At 39.0% G+C, this 20,107-nt stretch overlaps 2 protein-coding genes across 17 annotated transcripts in view; both read left to right on the top strand.

Annotated features, from left to right (window-relative positions):
• gphna (gephyrin a) overlaps window positions 1-13,488 on the top strand; it is an 87,429-nt gene extending 73,941 nt beyond the window's left edge. For 9 of the 15 annotated variants that reach the window (XM_057343506.1, XM_057343500.1, XM_057343504.1 and 6 more), the window contains 13 exons: window positions 2,794-2,886; window positions 3,083-3,138; window positions 4,487-4,606; window positions 5,101-5,159; window positions 5,357-5,510; window positions 5,590-5,711; window positions 5,935-6,022; window positions 6,437-6,510; window positions 7,228-7,292; window positions 7,711-7,812; window positions 11,049-11,152; window positions 11,239-11,335; window positions 12,051-13,488. In XM_057343506.1, coding sequence (XP_057199489.1) covers window positions 2,794-2,886; window positions 3,083-3,138; window positions 4,487-4,606; window positions 5,101-5,159; window positions 5,357-5,510; window positions 5,590-5,711; window positions 5,935-6,022; window positions 6,437-6,510; window positions 7,228-7,292; window positions 7,711-7,812; window positions 11,049-11,152; window positions 11,239-11,335; window positions 12,051-12,184 — 1,268 coding nt within the window. In that variant the 3' untranslated portion in view covers window positions 12,185-13,488. The remainder of the gene's footprint in view (window positions 1-2,793; window positions 2,887-3,082; window positions 3,139-4,486; window positions 4,607-5,100; window positions 5,160-5,356; window positions 5,511-5,589; window positions 5,712-5,934; window positions 6,023-6,436; window positions 6,511-7,227; window positions 7,293-7,710; window positions 7,813-11,048; window positions 11,153-11,238; window positions 11,336-12,050) is intronic. The other 6 variants (XM_057343510.1, XM_057343507.1, XM_057343509.1 and 3 more) reach the window with 1 other exon arrangement.
• A 504-nt stretch (window positions 13,489-13,992) lies between these two features.
• pals1a (protein associated with LIN7 1, MAGUK p55 family member a) overlaps window positions 13,993-20,107 on the top strand; it is a 29,288-nt gene continuing 23,173 nt past the window's right edge. Inside the window, exon 1 of one of the 2 annotated variants that reach the window (XM_057343605.1) lies at window positions 13,993-14,150. The gene's annotated coding sequence lies outside the window, so the exon portion shown is untranslated. The remainder of the gene's footprint in view (window positions 14,151-20,107) is intronic. The other variant, XM_057343604.1, reaches the window with a different exon arrangement.

The following is a 20,107-nucleotide window of genomic DNA, read 5'->3' as shown; positions in this document are numbered from 1 at the left end:
ATTTTTAGCTCAGCGCCGGCACAAGGAGACCAGGTCCAGATCAGCGTAAATAGAGGAAATATCCTCACCGAGCCAAGTAATGTCGCTCATAAATTTTTGAAATAGCGTTGTTCACACACCAAGATGGGTGTAAGTTATGAGCGGGGTGTATGTTTTAAAATGTCTCTCTGTCACTTCGGGTTAATAAAATGAATGTAAAGAAAGATTTATAAATGGATTCGGCCTCGGAGAAGATTGGCCATTTAGCATAAACAGAGGTGGGGACTGTGGGTTCTGTTAGACTTTCACGAATTTTCAGCTGATGCCAATACAGCTGATAACTGCTTTTTGTTATAGACCGCGACCGGTATATTGGAGATAGTATTGTAGATCTGTTGTAAATCTGGTGTACGTAAACAGTAAAGTTCAGGGGCCTCATTTATCAACAGTTCGCAGAAAAGGTTCTATATTTTTTCTTTTACAAAAAAATCTGTATTTATCAAACCTGTGTACGCACACCAGTGAGTAATCATTGTTGATAAATCCCACGTTCTTAAGCGCCATGCTCGTTCACGTTCATTTGCATTCGGAGACGCCCCCAATGAACCATATATGGTGACGAAACCTCCCTTTATAAATCACGTGAATGTACTCTGTGCTCTCACTAAACAGATCACAGCGGTCTTTGAAAACGCCGCCTTTGCGCAATGTATGTTTTGCTGAATTTGGTTTTTATTGTTCATTTCATAATTATTTAAAGGAGATTTATTTTGCATAAATTAAAATGTTCTTTTTTTGTGAAATTGCAATGTTATTATGATTAGGTAAAGCGATGTAGTAACAGAAAAGCAATAAGATGTTAAAAAACTTGTTTTTATATATATAATAATGATTAATATGCAAACCTCTTTTTGTTATTTTTCAGTTTTTTATTTGATTATTTTTTTCATATATTGTTCTGTTAAGTGTGTCTTTTACATACTGTAGTGCTTTCAAAAAAAGGTTTGCCAAATCATCCAGCAAAGTGAGATCATCCATGACACTATAAATGATTTCCCATCTGTCTTTTGTAGCTTCTCACACCAATTATACAAATGTCTAGCTTGAACTATGAATTTTCTAATTGTGTTTGCAAATAAAGGACACTGGAAACACACGGTGGCACTTTCTTTTTGTAGTATCACTGTTTTATACCACTACATTTTCTGCGTAAGCATGCTCAGAGGTGTGCTTATACTGTATGTACACACAATTCAAGTACAAGTTGGTAGATCCCAACTGTTCTTACGCACTCACTACGCACACATTTGTGCGTACGCACTGTTGATAAATGAGGCCCCAGGAGATTGTGCTAGTTTAGGAATATAGTATAGTATGTGATAGGTACAGTGTTTCTCTTGCCACAATGTAGCACTGCTCTCTCCCCAATTTTTTTTTGTTGCTTTTACATAACAGTTAATACCAAATAAAAACATTCTAAACAAACTAAATTAAAACTTAATTTTACTAGTTCATTTAGGAAAGTGAAGAAACGAGCCAGGACACAAACTCTGGTCGCCCGAAATGCTATTCAAAGGATAGTTCACCCAAAAATGAAAATTCTGTCAGCATTTACTCACCCTTGTGTCATTCCAAACCTGTATGACTTTCTTTCTTCTGCAGAACACAAAAGAAAATATTATGAAGAATGCTAGTAAACAAACAAAAGTTGCCTCATTGAATTCCATTGTAAGGACACAAAATCACAGAGACATTTCTCAAAATATCTTCTTTTGTGTTCCACAGAAAAAAAGTCATATGACATGAGCGTGAATAAATGATGACCGAATTTTTACTTTTGTGTGAATTTGCGATGATTCTGGGGGAGGGAAAAGCATTCTTACATACAATTATGCGTATAGATTGTTTATATTATCACCAGTGTGAGTCTTTGTGTCTATGAACGCACCTTGTTGCGTCTTGCAGCTGTTTGCAACGCTAGTATACACCCTGTGTGAACACTGTTTAGATAAATATTGATTGGTTTTTTTGGAGTAGTCGGAATGGCTTGTTGTACTGTAGCTGCGGGGTAGCGATGCAGTTTTATGGCGACTGGGTTGTCAGCGCTCTCAGTGATGAGAGCTTGTGTACTCATCGCTGTGTGTAGATAACACCGTACCCATCTGTTTGATCTCCCTATCCAGACACGCGCTATATTTAGAGCCTCGTCAGATGTGCTGTTTTAGAGAAATACGTCTTTTCTAATCAGCCTCCAGCCGAGCCGAGGACTCATTAGCATCAGCTCGCTCGCCCCTTCTTATTCTCACTCTTTATCTCTACACCAGTGCTTTTGCTCTCTCTCTCTCTCTCTCTCTCTCCTTCCTTCTGGCTCTCCCAGATCTTTCATTCTTTTGTTTTTTCCCTCTCTCTTTCTCTCTGTCTGTTTTTTCTTTTCATGTGTGGGTGGGCGCTTGTTGCTCCCTCCAGAGATCTCAGGCTTTGTGCGTGACTGTGTGTTTGGTGCTCGGAGAAAATGGCACATCTGTGAATCAGGACACACACACACAAACACACCTCTTTATTCTGAGTTTTCCGTCTGCATCGCCTCCTCTCATTCTGCGTCCCTCCATTCCTGTTCTCATCAACCATGTGGCCGCATGCTTACATTTGCTTTCTCACGGAGCTTTCGCCGCACTCCAACATTTCTCAATATGTTCCCCCACTCCTACACAGAAGCAGACTTGAATTGTGGTTTCTATTTATTTCATTCACGATTGTGTGCTTCTGCACAGTACATTGGAGCTGTACATTCATTCTCTCATTTTGTGTTTGTAGATGGAATGGGTCGCGTTTTGGCTCAGGACGTCTACGCCAAAGACAACTTGCCACCTTTCCCTGCATCAGTTAAAGATGGCTACGCCGTTCGAGGTGAGATGCCAGTATTGACAAATTCATTCTGCAAGGTTTCATTTTGCGTCTTTCACGATCGTCTTAATAATGTATTACGTCATATTACTTTATTATATCTACATACAGTACTTGTTCACCCAGCTGGTCATCCTAAAATGATCATTTTAGGAAATAACTGAGAATTTATTCATTCATGGTTATGTTTTTCTCTCAGCTGCTGATGGCCCTGGAGATCGTTTCATCATCGGGGAGTCTCAGGCCGGGGAGCAGGTGAGCTAAACTAACACATTGGTTCATCTAACACACACTAGTGTACTGTGTGTGTGTGTGTGTGTGTGTGTGTGTGTGTGTGTGTGTGTGTGTGTGTGTTTGTTCATCACACGTGCCCTAAAAACCTAATGCTGATTCCCTCTCACACACAAGAACACACTGGAAATGCTTTTGCACTGCAGGAGGTTTGTGCAATCAGATGGCAAGACAACTCAAACCCAGTGACCATGCTTTAATCACAGAGAAAGAGGTAGGGAGAGATAGAGAGGGAGATCCCCATGGGCCATCTAATAGCTGTGCGTGTACAGGATTTGCTATACTTTTGAGGGCCAAATTTATGGAAATTTCCTAACAAATATAGTGAAACATAAAAAACAACATTTTTGCTATTCCTTATATCGGCCACATCATGTTCTACAGGTTTGTGTGTGGCTAGGTTTTGGGGTAGTGTACAGAAATCATTACCTTTTATGAAAAGAATTCAAGTCTGTTGGATGTTTTCAGCAATATAGACCGCTTCATCGGACGCGTGCGCGCCTGACCCCCAGTTAACTTCCGGTTTGTGTTTGGCTAGTGTCTAATAATATAACTATTCACTTCATTGATGTTAATATTATTTATATTATGTTACTGTATAATAATTGTATCAAAAAAAGATTTGTTGAATTTTGTTGTGTATGTTCATTTGATTAAATAAACAATTTGTCGAATGGGTCCTGTAGTTCGGTCGCATTTAAACAAATCGTGTGGTACATTGACATCTAGCGGTTGAGCTTGGCATCGCAGTCTAAATTCAAAATATTGGAGAGAGAAGTTTAGCCAAGTAACGGTTCTTCTCGGTTTCTTTTGATTGTTATCCGAAATAATCTACAGGCGCTCTATTGTTTGTGAATGTGTACCGGAAGTTAACTGAAGTCCATGAACGCGCGCATGTGCTGTAACGTTTGGTTATGTTGTCACTTTGAAACCGTCTATAGTAAAGCAAACCTCCTCTGTGATTTTGTATGTGCATCATGCTATACTGTTTTTCACTTACATCGTGCCCATATCATAAGTGACATGATGCACAACATAAAAAAAAATCTAATATAGAATCCATTGTAGCTTGTTGCATATTGCTGTTGCAGCTGGTGTGGACAAAAACTCAAAATAACATGAAACAAATACCTGTGACGTCAAGTCGTGTCTGGTGTGAGCGTTGTTAAAGTCATTATGGACCTATAGAGTGATTCAGAAAAGATACTTGTTTTTTGAAACACCAGTATTGGTCATATAGGCCTACCACAGAAATGCAGATATGATGTTCTGTGATAACTGAATGTGTTTCTCTTTGTGTGTGTGTATGTAGCCCTCTCTCACAGTCATGCCAGGGCAGGTGATGAGGGTAACAACAGGTGCTCCTATCCCATGTGGTGCTGATGCCGTAGTGCAGGTAGAAGACACAGAACTTCTACGAGAGTCTGAAGATGTAAGTTTATCACACTATATCTTCGTCTCATGTGCAATCTTTTACAGTACGTAGAAATGGGTGCTTTACACCCCTCATGCTTTTTGTGTTGTCAAAGAAACATTTACACATTACAATACGTTTGTATTTGTTATTGGTAGTTTATGTATTAGCTAACATGATATAACAATGAACAATACTTCTACAGCATTTATTTATCTTAGTTGATGGTAATTTAAGCATTTACAAAAACATTTTTAAAATCAAACATTGTAACTGTTAACGTGTTGAAGTAACATGAATAATTAAGACATGATCTAACATCAACAAAGATTCATAAATGCTGAAAAACAATAGTATTCTTTGTTAGTTCATGTTAGCTTGATGCATTTACTTATGTTTACAAATACAGCCTCGTTATAAAGTGTTACCAAAGACCACTAGGTGCTAAACAAAAATCGAACAAACAAATGCATTTCTTACTACATCTTCATTTATATACACATGAATTATAGGGTACAGAGGAGCTGGAGGTGAGGATTCTGGTTCAGGCACGTCCAGGACAAGACATCAGGTCAGTGGAACTGGAGACTTTATTCAAAATCTGTCTGCCAAGAATCAGGAATCCCCTATTTTTTCAAGCTAGCCCTATTTATTATTTCCATCTCAAGACTTGTCGTCCATTGCAAAACAAACGTTTAGCATTCCCAAATCTTAATATTCCATCTTTTTCATGCGTTTCATCTCTGCATTTTGGTCTGCCACACACAGGCCTATAGGACATGATATAAAGCGAGGAGAGTGCGTGTTGTCTAAAGGCACTCACATGGGTCCATCTGAGATTGGGCTCCTGGCCACCGTAGGAGTCACAGAGGTGGAAGTGCAGAAATTCCCAGTTGTAGCAGTCATGTCCACCGGCAATGAGGTACAACGCTTTTTTATCTTCTTTTTCCGGCTTCTCCGCAAATACACATTTGACCGTGCCTGTGTGTTCTCGCCTGCAGTTGTTAAATCCGGAGGATGATCTACACCCAGGAAAGATCAGGGACAGTAACCGATCCACACTGTTGGCCACCATCCAGGAGCACGGCTATCCCACTATCAACCTCGGGATCGTCGGAGACAAGTCAGTGTCCCACCCTAACTGAACACACACGCATGTCTAAATCATTCCCCAAAAGGAAAGAAAGTCATATGGGACGACATGAGAATGAGTTAATGATGTCAGCATATCTGAACGGTTTCTTTAAGGATGCAATGGCAATAATCGAGACTACGTTTTAATTCAATTGACTTAACCTGACCTGACAATCGTTTATTTATAAGTGCCATTTCAAACTCCATTGCAGCCCAGACGACCTGCTGAACGCCCTGAACGAGGGCATAAGTCGTGCCGATGTCATCATCACGTCTGGGGGTGTGTCCATGGGTGAAAAAGTGAGTTGATCACATCTTAAGTTCTACAATAGAGAAATGAAATCTGCTTTGTATAGTAGTGGATTCCATCGGTTTGCTCGCAGGCATTGTGATCTCAGACCAAAACACTTTTATGATGTCCAGCAGTCGGAGGTCACAGTGTGCTGCACTGCCATCTAGTGTTACTCAGTTTTATTTTATGCCACGAAGCGTCATTTGTTAATTTGACCTTTTATTCTGGGGTTTTGCCCAGCAATTCTCAGCCCCTCTGCTGTGCTTGATTTTCCACCCTACTAATTAAAGATCTTTAATTACCCTACGTTTCACTTCATCGCATAGTGCTGTTGGACAGGCTGGAGTAGATCTGTTGTTCTACATGAGAGGAGAAACACAAATACGCACGGCCTCGCAACTAAACTCTCTGTTTCCCTGCAGGACTATCTGAAGCAAGTACTGGATATAGACCTTCATGCTCAGATCCACTTCGGCCGAGTGTTTATGAAACCAGGGTAAGTAAGGGGAGGTTAAATAAAAACGGTTACAGAGCCAGACTCGAACGAAGTCTACGTTTATAGTTTATTCAGAGAAATGCCCACAATTGACGTGCAACAAAGTGATGGTCAAATAATAGTGCAGTAGTTTCTGTGATAAGATTGAAGAAATGTCTGGGAACGGTGTATAGTTTTTATGGACAGATCTAAAGACTATTGTACACTTGTGTTCTTGTAGTTCCATTGGTAGAGCATTGTGTTAGCGTCTCAAATGTAATAGGTGTGATCCCAAGGGAACACGGATACTGATAAAATGTATACCTCGTAAGTTGTTGTGGATAGAATTGTCTGCCGAATACATACATCAGTGTTATTGTACACATAAAATTCAATAGACTGATCAGCTCTATTTCTCATTTATTGATTTATTATTTATTTGAAAAGATTCGATGTGACAAACAAAATTGTCTCTTTATTAAAAAATGTTTATATCTGGAATTTGAAAATGTATCCTAACCGTTGACAAGGTTATAGGGCTGATGCAGAGTAACCACTTCTATAAATCGGCCAATCAGATTTAGTTATTAACCTGCTTGATAAACAGTTAAGATTGAGACAATTAACCGAGAACATTCTGTCACTGATGTCATAAGCAATAAAGGCTCCATTATCCATCCGTGGACGTAGATATGAGCTATATATTGATGTCCTCTCTTCTCTTTTTTTTCTTCATAGTTTGCCTACTACGTTTGCCACCTTAGACATTGACGGTGCCAGAAAACTGATTTTTGCCCTTCCAGGTATTTCTCGCTATATCTTTGTTAATAAAGAATCTGTGTTTGTGTATGTGAATGAATGGAGCATTTTGTTTGACTGGCAGAAAGTGTCTGTATGACTCTTGAAACTGTGTAACACGCACACACACAATTCTCTGTTGATATTATAAATTTACTTTTACTTAAAAACTTTACTCTTTCTAACTATTAAGCCCACCTCCAGACCAGATATATAACTAAATAGTATCAGCTCGCCGTTCTGAATGCCTTCGAACACGAGCCCCACACTTCTGCTCCATGTCTTCCTGCCTGCCAACTCGTCCGATCAGCTTCCCCAAGCTTGCCCCCCACCCAAAGCCCACTGTGCTCCCACCTTTTACCTACAGAACCCGGGTGGTCGAGGCCGTGGTGACAGTGGCAATTTCTATATTCCCCTTCAAAGGTAATTTCACCTACAGAGACACAGGGGCGACTCTACTGGAGGCTGTGCCCTTGAGTGACATCGAGGCCAGCAGACTTCCTGTGCCCCCGCCCACACGTGGAAGTAGGTGCTCTTAATTCAAGAAATAAGCCCTGTCCTCAGCCCGAGCTCAGAAAACGGAAATGGACTTCAAATTTGACCCTAAATTAAAGGGTTTTCTAAACCAGAATAGGTTTGAACATAAAATGTCTTTATTAGTTTTGGCACATGGGAGCAGTGTGTTGGCATTATTGCAGACATAAGATCCCAAACTATTAAAAGCCTGGACTTGTCTAACAACGTCACAAACATAATGAAATGGAACATCAGCATTAGAAAGAGAACGAATATTTCTGCTGGGATTATCAAATGTGACGCTTTCTGTTCTGTTTTCTGAGAGAAATGCTTTGTGCTTTTCTTTTTTCTTTTAGGTCTATGGCTATACGTGTAGCTGTTAGTTCTGTGGCAACTTCCCCAAGCTTAATGTTTGTGTATGTGATGTGGCTTAGTGCTATGAAACGGCTGTTTGTCAGTAATTCTTGCCCCTTTTATCCTTACGTCCTCATTTTGCTTTCAATGGTCGTCTACCTTGTATCTGACACACACTTCTGCCTAGTCTAAATCAGACGTGTGGTACACCTGTCTAATTCAAAGAGGAGACTTAGGGAGCGGAGCGTTCACACAGGATACGTTTTTGCAGTTAAAGACAAAAAGCATAGAACGCAAATGTTTCTACTTGCATGTTCAAAACAACAAAAAGGATTTGTTGTTTTTGTCGTTTCAACTTAAAAAAAAAAAGTTACCTGGTTGTTTTAAAATTTTGAGTTAATTCAACTTAAAAATATGAATCAACTCAATGAATCTGATGCAAACTCGTTGTGTTGACTAATATCAGAGATACTCGGGAGGTGGAAGGGTCTGTAATACTTACCATAGGAGAAAGCGTAACGGCTAACATGGATCATGTGAGGCACCCTCAACCAATCATATAATGGCAGTGGAGTCAGTGGCCGGAGTTCACAGTTTTACAGCAGTCGGTAACAGTTTACCTTGCACAGTTTTGCGTGGATTTGTTTGTTCATATTGTCAATAAATATTGCACAAGAAAAGAGATTTTGTTGGTTATCCTGATATTGTTATCGTTTAAAATAGACCACATTACCTTAATTTTAAATGTAATTTATTTGTTGAAATCTGGAAGTCGTAGAAACCATATCTTTTTATTTATGCATTTGTTTATTTTACCTTATTCATTAAGTTGCAGTGTCATGGTCAACGCAACAGTCACAAGTCATTACATTTCAAATTTATTGAAACATTTTATTTTCATTCAACAACAAATATGCAATATAATATTTTACTTTTTTTATATAAATTTGCATCAGCGTCATATGCATACATGCAGTTTCAAGTGTTTTAATTAACTGCTAAAACCTGAAATCCACCATTCAATACTATTCAATTCTATGATAATGCCATAAGTGAGTCTTGCCTGTCGCAACATTCGCTACTCTGCCTTCTCTTAAATAATATTTTTTTTTATCATAATAAAATCTGCATATCGTTCCCAACGAAAGTATTGTTTGTTGTGAAACATGTTGAACATTAATGGACAGGCAGTCGATTCCTAAAGTGAATAGCTGTTTCCTCACAAATGCGGTTAATCCAGTGTAGTGAAGCTTCTCTTCCATTGACATCCATTCAAATGAAACTGCCTCTGGTCTCCTTTCCTGCGTACCGGCATTAGCATTAGCCGTTACGCATTTTTGGCTAAAGGTTGCAGGCTTTCCTCCTAAAAGGGCTTTGCTAATATGTTTAAGTTGAATTAACTCAAAATGTGGTGAGACTTTGAAAGAACAGTGAGATGTGACGTAACAGTTATCGTCTTAAAACAATCCCTGCGACCAAAATCGCCTACTTCCATACTATATAGTAGTCGAAAATAAGTATGAGTAACGAATTGTATGTCCGAAAACTCAGTATGCAAAAAACAGTAGGCGAGAAATACCCCAATATGGTCAACTGCTTCCGCTGAGATTCGTGAGTTTGGATCGGATGGACACTTTGTTATTCCAAGATGCCATGGGAGCTTAGCATCGGTCAAATTTCAAAAGTAAATCAAATAAAAATAGCGGAAAACTTTAAGGTGTATGTACGTTTTTAATGTAAGTGCCAATAATTGAATTTGTTGTGACTAAATTGTTTTTATTAGCACCTACATACAAGTTGTTGTTATACTGTACGTCATAGATCAAAGAGCATACGGGTCACAGGACAATAAAACATGGCGGATGCAGTATGTTCGAAATACTACTCCCACTCATACTATATAGAACATACTGTTTTAATGCGTAGGTACTTATTCAAATTCAGTACGTACTGTCACAGTATGTGATTTCCGACGCAGCAAATGTTCGTTTAGATAAACATAAAAAAAACTGTGCAAGTGGAAACAAAATGTGTCTTGTGTGAACGGCACCTGATTATATTTATACACTTGGTTCAATTGATTTGGACAAACCAGAGTTGGGTTCATTTCTCTCAGTCCTTCTTTCATGGCAAGCAAAAGTTGTCAAAGTTGCGATTCACTTCTGTAAATTAGGCCAGAAAACTTAGATCTTAATTGGAAACTGTACTTGAGTTGACTTAAGGGAAAATTCTGTCATGATTTACTCACCATCTTGTCATTTCAAACCTGTATGTCTTTCTTGCTTCTGAAGAACACATAAGAAGATAATTTGAAGAATGTTGGTAACCAAACCACGACGGTACCCATTGACTTGCATTGGTTTTGGAGTACCACCATTGTTCGATGACCAGTATTCTTCAAAATATCTCATTTTGTGTTCTAGAGAAGAAAGAAAGTCATACAGGTGTAAAATGAGGAGGGTGAGTAAATCATGGCAGAATTTTCATTTTTGGGTGAACTATTACTTTAACCATTCCGCTGTTCCCCTTTTAAGAGGACTTGAACACCTGAAAAACTGCTTTCACACCAAATAAACCAAACTCTTTAATCTCTCATGCATTTGGGTCTGAACCAGAAGCTTTAGTGTGAAAACACCCTTAGGGGCATTTATAGCCCATTTATCAGGTGTCAAACTGGATTCAGTCTACCTCCTCTGTGATAAACTAACACCAAGCCCAATATGCATAAAAAACCTGACAAACATTTTGCAAAAACAACTACACATACAGTCACTTTCCATTGAATGATCCACAACAGTTTGGATCTCTTGTACAGACCAACACCACTACCCCAAAGCCTAAACCTCTGTTCCTTTAGTCACCTCAACAGTTATTTTTGCTTTCTCCATCAGGTAACCCAGTGTCAGCTGTTGTAACCTGTAATCTCTTTGTCATCCCTGCATTAAGAAAAATGCAGGGGATTTTGGACCCAAGACCCACCATCATCAAAGCCAGGGTAAACAAACGGTCACAGCTTTCATTGTGACATACATTGTGGATCTGTTGTACTGTAATGTTCTTATTGTGCCCTTTTCTCTGCAGCTGTCCTGTGATGTAAAGTTGGATCCACGTCCAGAGTATCATCGCTGTATACTGACATGGCATCACCAGGAACCACTGCCCTGGGCACAGAGCACAGGTATACAAATCTGATTACTAAATAGACGTTTCTCCTAATCACTTATTATGTCATTGCGTTGGACCAAGGGCAGTTAGAAGGTGTTTATCAGCCAGTACAAAGTTTTCCTGAAGGTGTGCTAGGAAGCTTATTTAAACCACTGAATAAACCTAAAGACATCTTTGTTTTGAACAGATTTTGTTTTAAGTTGTGTCACATCTTGTTATTTAAGTATATTGTATAACAAATTAAATTCACACATATGATATTTGGAAACAAATGATGAAAAGTAGAAACCCGTGCCTCAACTCAATCATCAAGTGCATTAGATGCTTCCAGTGTACACGGCTTTGTTTATTATATTGAACGCAATCTATTTTTTGCAGTTTTGTTTTGTGTCAGACTGCCAGACTGAGTTGTTGGCGAGACAACTTTACGGAGTAAGAACATTATTCGCCTCGAGTTTCTGGTTTAAGGGGCTTACGCAGAGCAAATTGTTCCCGCCCTGAACCATTTTTTTATTGAAGCGTGTGAAAACGGGCTGGATGGCGCATCAACTTTTGCTCCGGCACTTGGCACCCCGTTGGTGGAAAAGGGGTAACGGCATCAGAATGTATTATCGTCGTACCCTTGAGCAAAGCTCTTGGGCTCGCTGTGCAGTATTGCATGAATTGCTGTGGATAGAATTTGTCTGCTAAATGACGAGTTAACACCACGTTTCTCCTCTGTTTCTCAGGAAACCAAATGAGCAGTCGGCTAATGAGCATGCGCAGTGCCAACGGCCTTCTGATGTTGCCTCCGAAAACAGAGCAATACGTGGAGCTGCACAAGGGCGAAGTTGTGGACGTCATGGTCATTGGGCGGCTATGATGTCGTCTTTAGGGGACAGACCAAGTGAAGAGCAAGAAAGTGGTGCATGTCCACATATCATTACTATTCTGTAATATGCAACGGCACAGCTAGTTTTTATTGATTTGGAAAAGTTGATCCAGTATAATCAACGTTTCAAATGAAGACGAATACGTGAATTAATGAAAATACGACTTGGAAGACATCAAAGTATTTCAAAGAGAGAAAATATTATACCTTTTAAAGTGAGAATATATATATATGAAATATAAGAGATTTATTCTGTAATATATTGTTATAATTATTATGATTATTAATATAATGATGACTATTATCATATTAAGCAACTCTGTTCTCTTTCATTGCAATTGCTTTGTGTGTTCAATGCTAGAACTTATAGATAGCGGTAGCATTTTAGTAGACAGCTGTTGGCGCCTGTCACACATCCATCAGAAAGCTTATTTTCTCATCGGTAGAAAATGTGCCACTGAGGGATGAAAAAATCTTAAAACATTTACAACAGAGACCCCTTTGGATTCCTGACAGAAACGTGGATCTTTTCATCTCTCCTCAAAGTGCACCAAGGTGACCCAGCTATCTTTCCCTTTAGTATTATATGCTCCATAAAGACTTCATTATGCTTCATAAAGGGTTTACAAAACCGCTTTGCTTGTCGTTTAAATTGTGAGTCGTGTTTATGTGCGCAGTGCCAAAAGCCAGGGCTGTGGGGGGTGAGGTCTTGTGGTTATGGCTGTGAAAAGCAGTGGGTGCTGCTGGGTAACGCAGATTTTGTACAGATCCTCGAAACACCGTTTTGCAAATGATGACCAGTCAGTGAACTTCTGACGGGTCTGTGTAAATTCTATGCTATTTAAACGCACCCAGAGACTTATCCTGTGCTACAGGCTACCTTGGTCTGGAGCAGACTTCGTAATAAACTGGCCCTCATAGCTCTGCCCTTATTACTCTCTATTTTACCCACTACCCTTACATTTAAACTCGCCCGGCCCACTCCTAGAGGCTGAGCTTCCTGGAAACATTTATTTCCTTACCTTCGAAGACGAAGACAGCTTATTTAAGTGCTGACAGCCTTTTTAAACGAATTACATAAAATGTACAGTCAAAAAAACGCAAGAGTGACATTGTACAGATAAGTGACCAGCACTACCGAGGCATATACTAAGGTATTGAAATGATATTGAAAAACTCTGTACTATAATATCATTTTCTGTAATACTGATCTAATGCGAGAATTAAAATTCTTGATCATTATGTAAAGACGTGGTTCAGTTTCTTTTTTTTAAATAAACACAAAGCTGATTAAAGTTTTAGTTCTCTTTATCTGTCATTTATTTTTTTTAATGTATGGGTTTGTCATTATGGTTACCAAAGTCCACAAACTTAATATCTTTTTTAAAGCATTTTTATAATAAAACACTTTATAATAAATTTAGTTATTAGTTATTGCAACGGCCATCAAAAAACCGTGCACAATTATTTTATGAATATTGGTCAATGTCTTTTATTTCTTTCATTTTATTCCTATACTTCTTTGTATAAATGAATATTAATGTATTATGAATAAACAAGAATGAACGATGTTAATGTATAAATGAACATTATCGTAGATAAATTCTGTTGAAATGATACCTTGTAATCTAATCTAATAACTAATAATCCAAAGCATTTCATTCAGTTTCAATTGAAACTGACCGCTTTGCCCTTTTCACAATCCTAAAGTCACGTCACACCTGATTGGACAAAGGAGTTTAAGCATGCTGAATCTGTCCAATTAGAAGCGTTGTCTCATTCAGTGTCCGGAGGCGCTGTCGAGCCACTCTCCGTCAACCAGTCGCACACAGTCCCGAGACCAGAGCGACCCGTCACATAGTATGACAACGTTTTGCGCTACATTGTGAAAAAAGCACTCGTTTGGAAGTATATATGTACTCATTGGATTAAACGGTTCGAATATCCGACTAAAGAGGTAAGCTACGTGTCTTTTAAAGTTGTTTTTAGTCGTCAAAATGCGAAGTCAGTGTTGTTTGCAACAGGTTGCCTGGAAAAGAAAAGCAGCGCTGCACTTCGGGAAGTGACCTGCTAGCCGTGTTAGCTATGCAGATAACAGCAAAACACACTATATTAAATATCTCAAATAAAGCTCTTTAAACATTTAAGAGACTGTTTATACAAGTTTTAATTCTTATGGTTTACTATTTCTTGCTTTAAGTCTTTAACAAGCTTATACGACGGCTGCCCTTAGAATCCAGTGAGCTATCTATCTAACGTTAGGCAGCGTTTGTAAGCATCATTGGCGCGTTAAATGACTCCAAAAGCTTTTCTAGGTAGGTACCTCACTAGGTTTAAAGACAGTTTGGGGTTTAAGTCACTGCGAATATGAAGCTACCGAATAAAATTCAAAAGTAATTCATACAGCACCATAAACAACCTGTTTAAACAGTGTGGAAGTTTGTTTAATGGACGAACGGGCTGCTATTGTCATCTAACTTCATTAAAGCCATTGGGACACAAATGTCGCATTGTTTTCTTGTCCCATTTGAGAAGGTTCAGTGCTTTAATGAGAAACACGATAGCACTGGCTCTTCATATTCTCACTCGAATGATTACTTAGGAAACAAGGGATCAAAGCTGACATGGTAAGGAAGGGCGTTATTATCTCTTTATGACTGTGAATTGCTTGGGAGGTGAAGTAGATAGAAACGTATTTCATAGCTCATCATGTCTTTAAAGTTGCACGTATATCTTTCTTGCTTTATTAATGAATTGAAGGTCCTGTATCATGCATGAAGTGTGTCTCGGTGTCTAGACTCACTGGCATGTGTTTACAAGGCATTTACACTGTTTATTTCCACATATAAACCTGATGTTGCTAAGTGGTCAAGTTTATTTGATCAACTTGCCTTTTAGTATGTACAAAGTGATCTGACAGTTTTATGTACTGTACTTAAGAGAAAAGAGATAAAATGTTAAGAATTCGTGATGATCTCTTTTTGTGTAAATGTGTTCTAGCTGCAGAAGTTAATTCACAACCATTATACTGAATGAGAGGTATGCAATGTGAATGTTTAATATTGTGTAAGTTAGGTGTCCCAAAACTAATTTTACCTACCTTTTGGAGTATTGCATCACCGTACATACTCCATGGTGTCATTAAATACATTTATTTATGTCGTCTTAAGGGAATATTAACTAGATAGGTAGGTAGATGGGTAACTAGAATCAGCTCACTTGTATCTCATTTAGTAAAAAAACATGCAACGTTTCGCCAGTAAACTTCTATTGTAAGTGCATAACTAACATTCCATTTAATAAGTGTCCTTATTCACATTTCCCCCAAATGTTACCAGTTCACCGAAGGTAAAACCCCAGCACAGGCTGTCTGTCTCCATTCCATTATTAGGAACACAATTCACAATCTTATCATTTCCTCAAATCACAAGCTGTGTGTCAGATGGCTGCTGTGTTGTTTAAAGATAAGTCTTCACTGAATGCAGTGATATAACTCAGCTCAGAAGCAACCTGCATCAGCACCTTTATCACTAGGGGATAACCTTTCCTACTCTTTGTGCATATCCTGAAGTCAGAGGTCATTTCGTTGTGTAAAATGGTACTGGTGTGTTTATAATTGTGTTGAATTTTGTTGAAACATGGTTACATTTTTAGTTAGTGCGGGTTATTTGTGTAAGTGTGAACCCTGCCATCCGAACCCTGGTGGGCACCAAACAAGCCAACCAAGACAAAAGATAAAAAGATGGGTCTTGGTCCGCTTTCAAACTAACTCTGTCACGGTTCGATTGAAATATGAATGCAACACGGACCAAAGGCATCCAACCAAACCAAAAAAAGCAACAACAACCTGAAAATCAAGGATTTGGTCATTTACATATAATAGTCAGTGTTTCCCATTCATTGACGAGACTATGGCGGCCCGTCTACACAACGGAGCTGTACAAATCACGTGCACCCATGACATTTATAATGATGATCTTTCGGAGTTATATCCTCCAATATCCTTATTTAGCACCAAAAGCACTTTGTTTAACCCTTTCCACATCGCTCCGATCATGCTTCAAGCTAGAGCCCAGCACGGGCCTCAAATTTAAGCCCTGGCCTAAGACGCTCAGGCCCTAGCCCGGCCCATGTCCGACAGTTTATCAGGATTCTCAGCCCGAGTCCGACTAAAGCTCGTCGTGTTTTTTGTACCTCCGCATCACACAGGCTGTTGCAGCAATTTAAAAAGTTTTGTTTTGAATGACAAATTATTCAAATTTCGTTTCATTTCTTTATTAAGTTAATTTAGAAAAATGAGTATTTTTTTTGTTTGTGGCTCAGCCAGGTGCAGAATGCATAGTTTGATAGCCAACTGCGCTGGAGCACGAATTTGAATTAATGATGTGAATGACACTGTTTAAACTGTTAAAATAGTTTAGAATAAATAAATAGTTAAAAAGTATTAAAATAGTTTAGTTTTTAATGGTAAATTATATTTCGTTTTGTTTCTTTATTAGCTTAGTTTAGAAAGTTAGAGAGTTTTGGTATTTTTGTTTGTTGCTCAGTTGCAGAACACAAGTTGATTGCCAACCGTGCCAATTTTAACGATTTGAATGCATGATGGGCATGAGTATGCTAATTTCCTCCTTTAGCTTTGGCTGTCGCCGTAAGAAAACTATACGGGTGCACGACACACACTTTCATGCTGCCCGGTGTCACCGTGTCCCAAACTTGTCAATATATTTGGTTTGTCGGACATCAAGCAGCGCTGCTCAGACCAATCGGCGTATACCGCAGGAGAAAACGTCTGTCATTAATTGCTCTCGTGTTACTTTGATATAAACTGATAGGTCGGCGCAACTCGCGCATAAAGTTGAAAACATAATAAATCACAAACTTAACATTACTCTTTAACAAAGCATTTTTTACGGGTTAACTCTAAACAGTCGCCGCATCATAATAATGTTTGCATGCTCTGGTCCGGATAGTAAAGTGATACTGCCATGCAGGGGAGTGGGACAATGGCAATGTGAAAAAGGCCCGATGCGCAGCCCGCGTTTTAATATATGGTAATATATAGGGCTGCAACTAACGATTATTTTGATAATCGATTAGTTGGGCGATTATTTTTCGATTAATCGGTTAATCGGATAAAAAGTCTAATTAGATCTTTTGCTTATAACTAAATCAGTATCAGTTCAGGGAAAAGTATACACAACTGAACTTATTAACTTCCTCCCAAAATGTTGTGGATGACTCCCTAATAAACACACCAAGGCTGATAAGTTGATTCAGGTATGTGATATTAGAAGCTGCTGACAATAGTCTCTCCCAAACGTGGGAGGGAGGGGGGGACGGTTGGCCAAGGACATCTTTTTTTTTTGTGGCATGAAAAGTGAGATATTTGTCATTCAAATGTAGTGAAGTACAGTAAAAAGTAGGCCTACTTAGAAAAAATATATACTTAAGTATAGTACAGATACTCAAAAAGTGTACTTAAGTACAGTACAAATCAATGTACTTCGTTACTTCCCACCTCTGAACCAAAAAAAACCCCAAATCAGAGTATTTAGCCACAAATTGGGTTTTACTAATATAATCTTTAATTTTGTCATTTATAAGACCTCTCCCCTTTAAACTTTAAAACTGCGCGGCTTGAAGAGATTCATGCAAAACACGTCCGACTTAAAAACTGCGCAATTTGTACCGCACGGAGAGACGCGTTTGACTTTAAAACTGCACACCTCGCGCTGCACGGAGAGACGCGTCTGACTTTAAAACTGCGCACCTCGCGCTGCACGGAGAGACGCATTTGACTTTAAAACTGCACACCTCACGCTGCACGGAGAGACGCGTCTGACTTTAAAACTGTGCACCTCACGCTGCACAGAGAGACGCATTTGACTTTAAAACTGCGCACCTCGCGCTGCATGGAGAGACGCGTTTGACTTTAAAACTGTGCACCTCGCGCTGCATGGAGAGACGCGTTTGACTTTAAAACTGCGCACCTCGCGCTGCACTGAGAGACGCGTTTGACTTTAAAACTGCACACCTCGCGCTGCACGGAGAGACGCACGGAGAGACACATCTGACTTAAAAACAGCGCTGCACGGAGAGACCCGTGCACGGAGACACGTCTGACTTGCAATGCTCATGCTGCACAGAGAGACACGTCTAAAATTTTAATTTTAAAAGGGAAGACGCACCTGATTTATAATTGCGCAGCTCGCAAGTGACGTCACAGACCAACTAATCGATAATTAAATTCGTTGACAACTATTTTCATTATCGATTATTATCGATTTTATCGACTAGTTGTTGCAGCCCTAGTAATATATAAATTAGTTAAACTGTTAAACACTTTTTTGCTTCATTTTTTGATGGCTCATGCTCTACATGTTTTGACTGTTTGTGAACTCCCATTTTACCATGTGTTGTGCCCTATTATCCCCATTTATTTATGGAGCAAAGCAGAAAATTAAATAAGATACTGTATATATACCTTTTGAGGTAGAAATGGATTAAAGTAATCAAATAAAACATAACATTGCATATGTACAAATTAAATAAAGATGAATAATAATTGAAGTTACAGAAGCTATTGAGTCACAAGCAGTGAGTGATTTCCTTGACTTTTAACAGACAGCAGGAATATGCCTCTGTCGCTTTAAGACGAATGAAACAGATCCAGTTCACTGATACTGTACACATGCGTTGTTTTTCGTCCGTTTTGTCCGTTCACTTAAGACATAACCTACTATGTTTGTTAAGATACTCGACAAGAGGGGCATGTTGACCTACTTTGTGTGTGAATCTGTCCGTTTAAGCGCTTCAGAGACAACTCAATATTTGCGCCATGTCTGAGACTTTACTTGTGCGCGCTTCGGATCTTCTCACAGCGCGCAAGCAAGTTTTCTTTCGCATCATCTTGCACTTAAATGTTTAAATTGGCAAGGCTTGAATGAGTGAAGTTTAAACGGCAACATGTGCTGTTCAGGTCTCACCTGCACTCGCGCGCTCACAACACCTGGGTGATGAGAGCATAATTGACTGGTCATATTACAGCATGCGTCAATCCTATTGAAATTTGTCTACGTTATTTGATTTGTTGTAGGTATTAAATGTGTATCCATCGACAAACATACATTAGCTGAACTTTGTCTGTTTTACGCATTATAATTTCTAACAAACCATATTGTAAATGCGTCGTCAGATTTAAGATGAGCCAAACCGTTGGTGGAGAACCGTGCGGTTCAATTTTTTACCGAGAACCGTTACACCCCTAGTGTCTATAAGATCTGCATGTAACCGATGAATTCCTGGTGCTGTTTTGACTGCTATAAACACTTCATGAGGTCTTCGTGAGTTACCGGCTTGGTAAAAATACGAGCATATGCACACGCATAAATTGATGATGTGTAACCCAGCAGCATTGTTTTTGATGTTCGGTAAATTTTGTATCAAAATATACATCATAAAAGCTGTCCAATCATATTCGATTTTATACTAATGCTGTTAGGTTCGATATCTTTAGGTTCGCTGTTAAAATGCCAATGTGAACCAGGACAATAAAAATGTTGTTCTTTTTTGGTACGGACCAAAATAACCAAGAAAACCAAACTAGAAATGTGAACACACCCTTAATTGCAGTCTTGTTTGAGGTGAAGAAAATAAAATGTGGTAATGCTAAAGGTATTGGCTTACTGCACAGATTAGAGGTCTGCTACCCGACATGAGCCCGACGGGTCTCGAAAAACTTGCGGGTTTCGGGTCGGGTTGGGGTTAATGTTTAATGAACAGCCTCGGATTGGGTTCGGGTTTGTAACTAAAAATATATATAGGCTATACATAGTTTGCATGCCGTGGCGTGCGCTTGCATGTTTGCTGCGTTGTGACCACAAAAAACACTAGAGAAAACACACACACAAAACG

This window comes from Triplophysa rosa, linkage group LG10 (genome assembly GCF_024868665.1).
Source record: "Triplophysa rosa linkage group LG10, Trosa_1v2, whole genome shotgun sequence".
In the NCBI taxonomy this organism is placed as follows: Eukaryota; Metazoa; Chordata; class Actinopteri; order Cypriniformes; family Nemacheilidae; genus Triplophysa; species Triplophysa rosa.
Note: the sequence above shows the minus strand (reverse complement) of the source record. Positions and strands in the feature narration are given on the sequence as shown.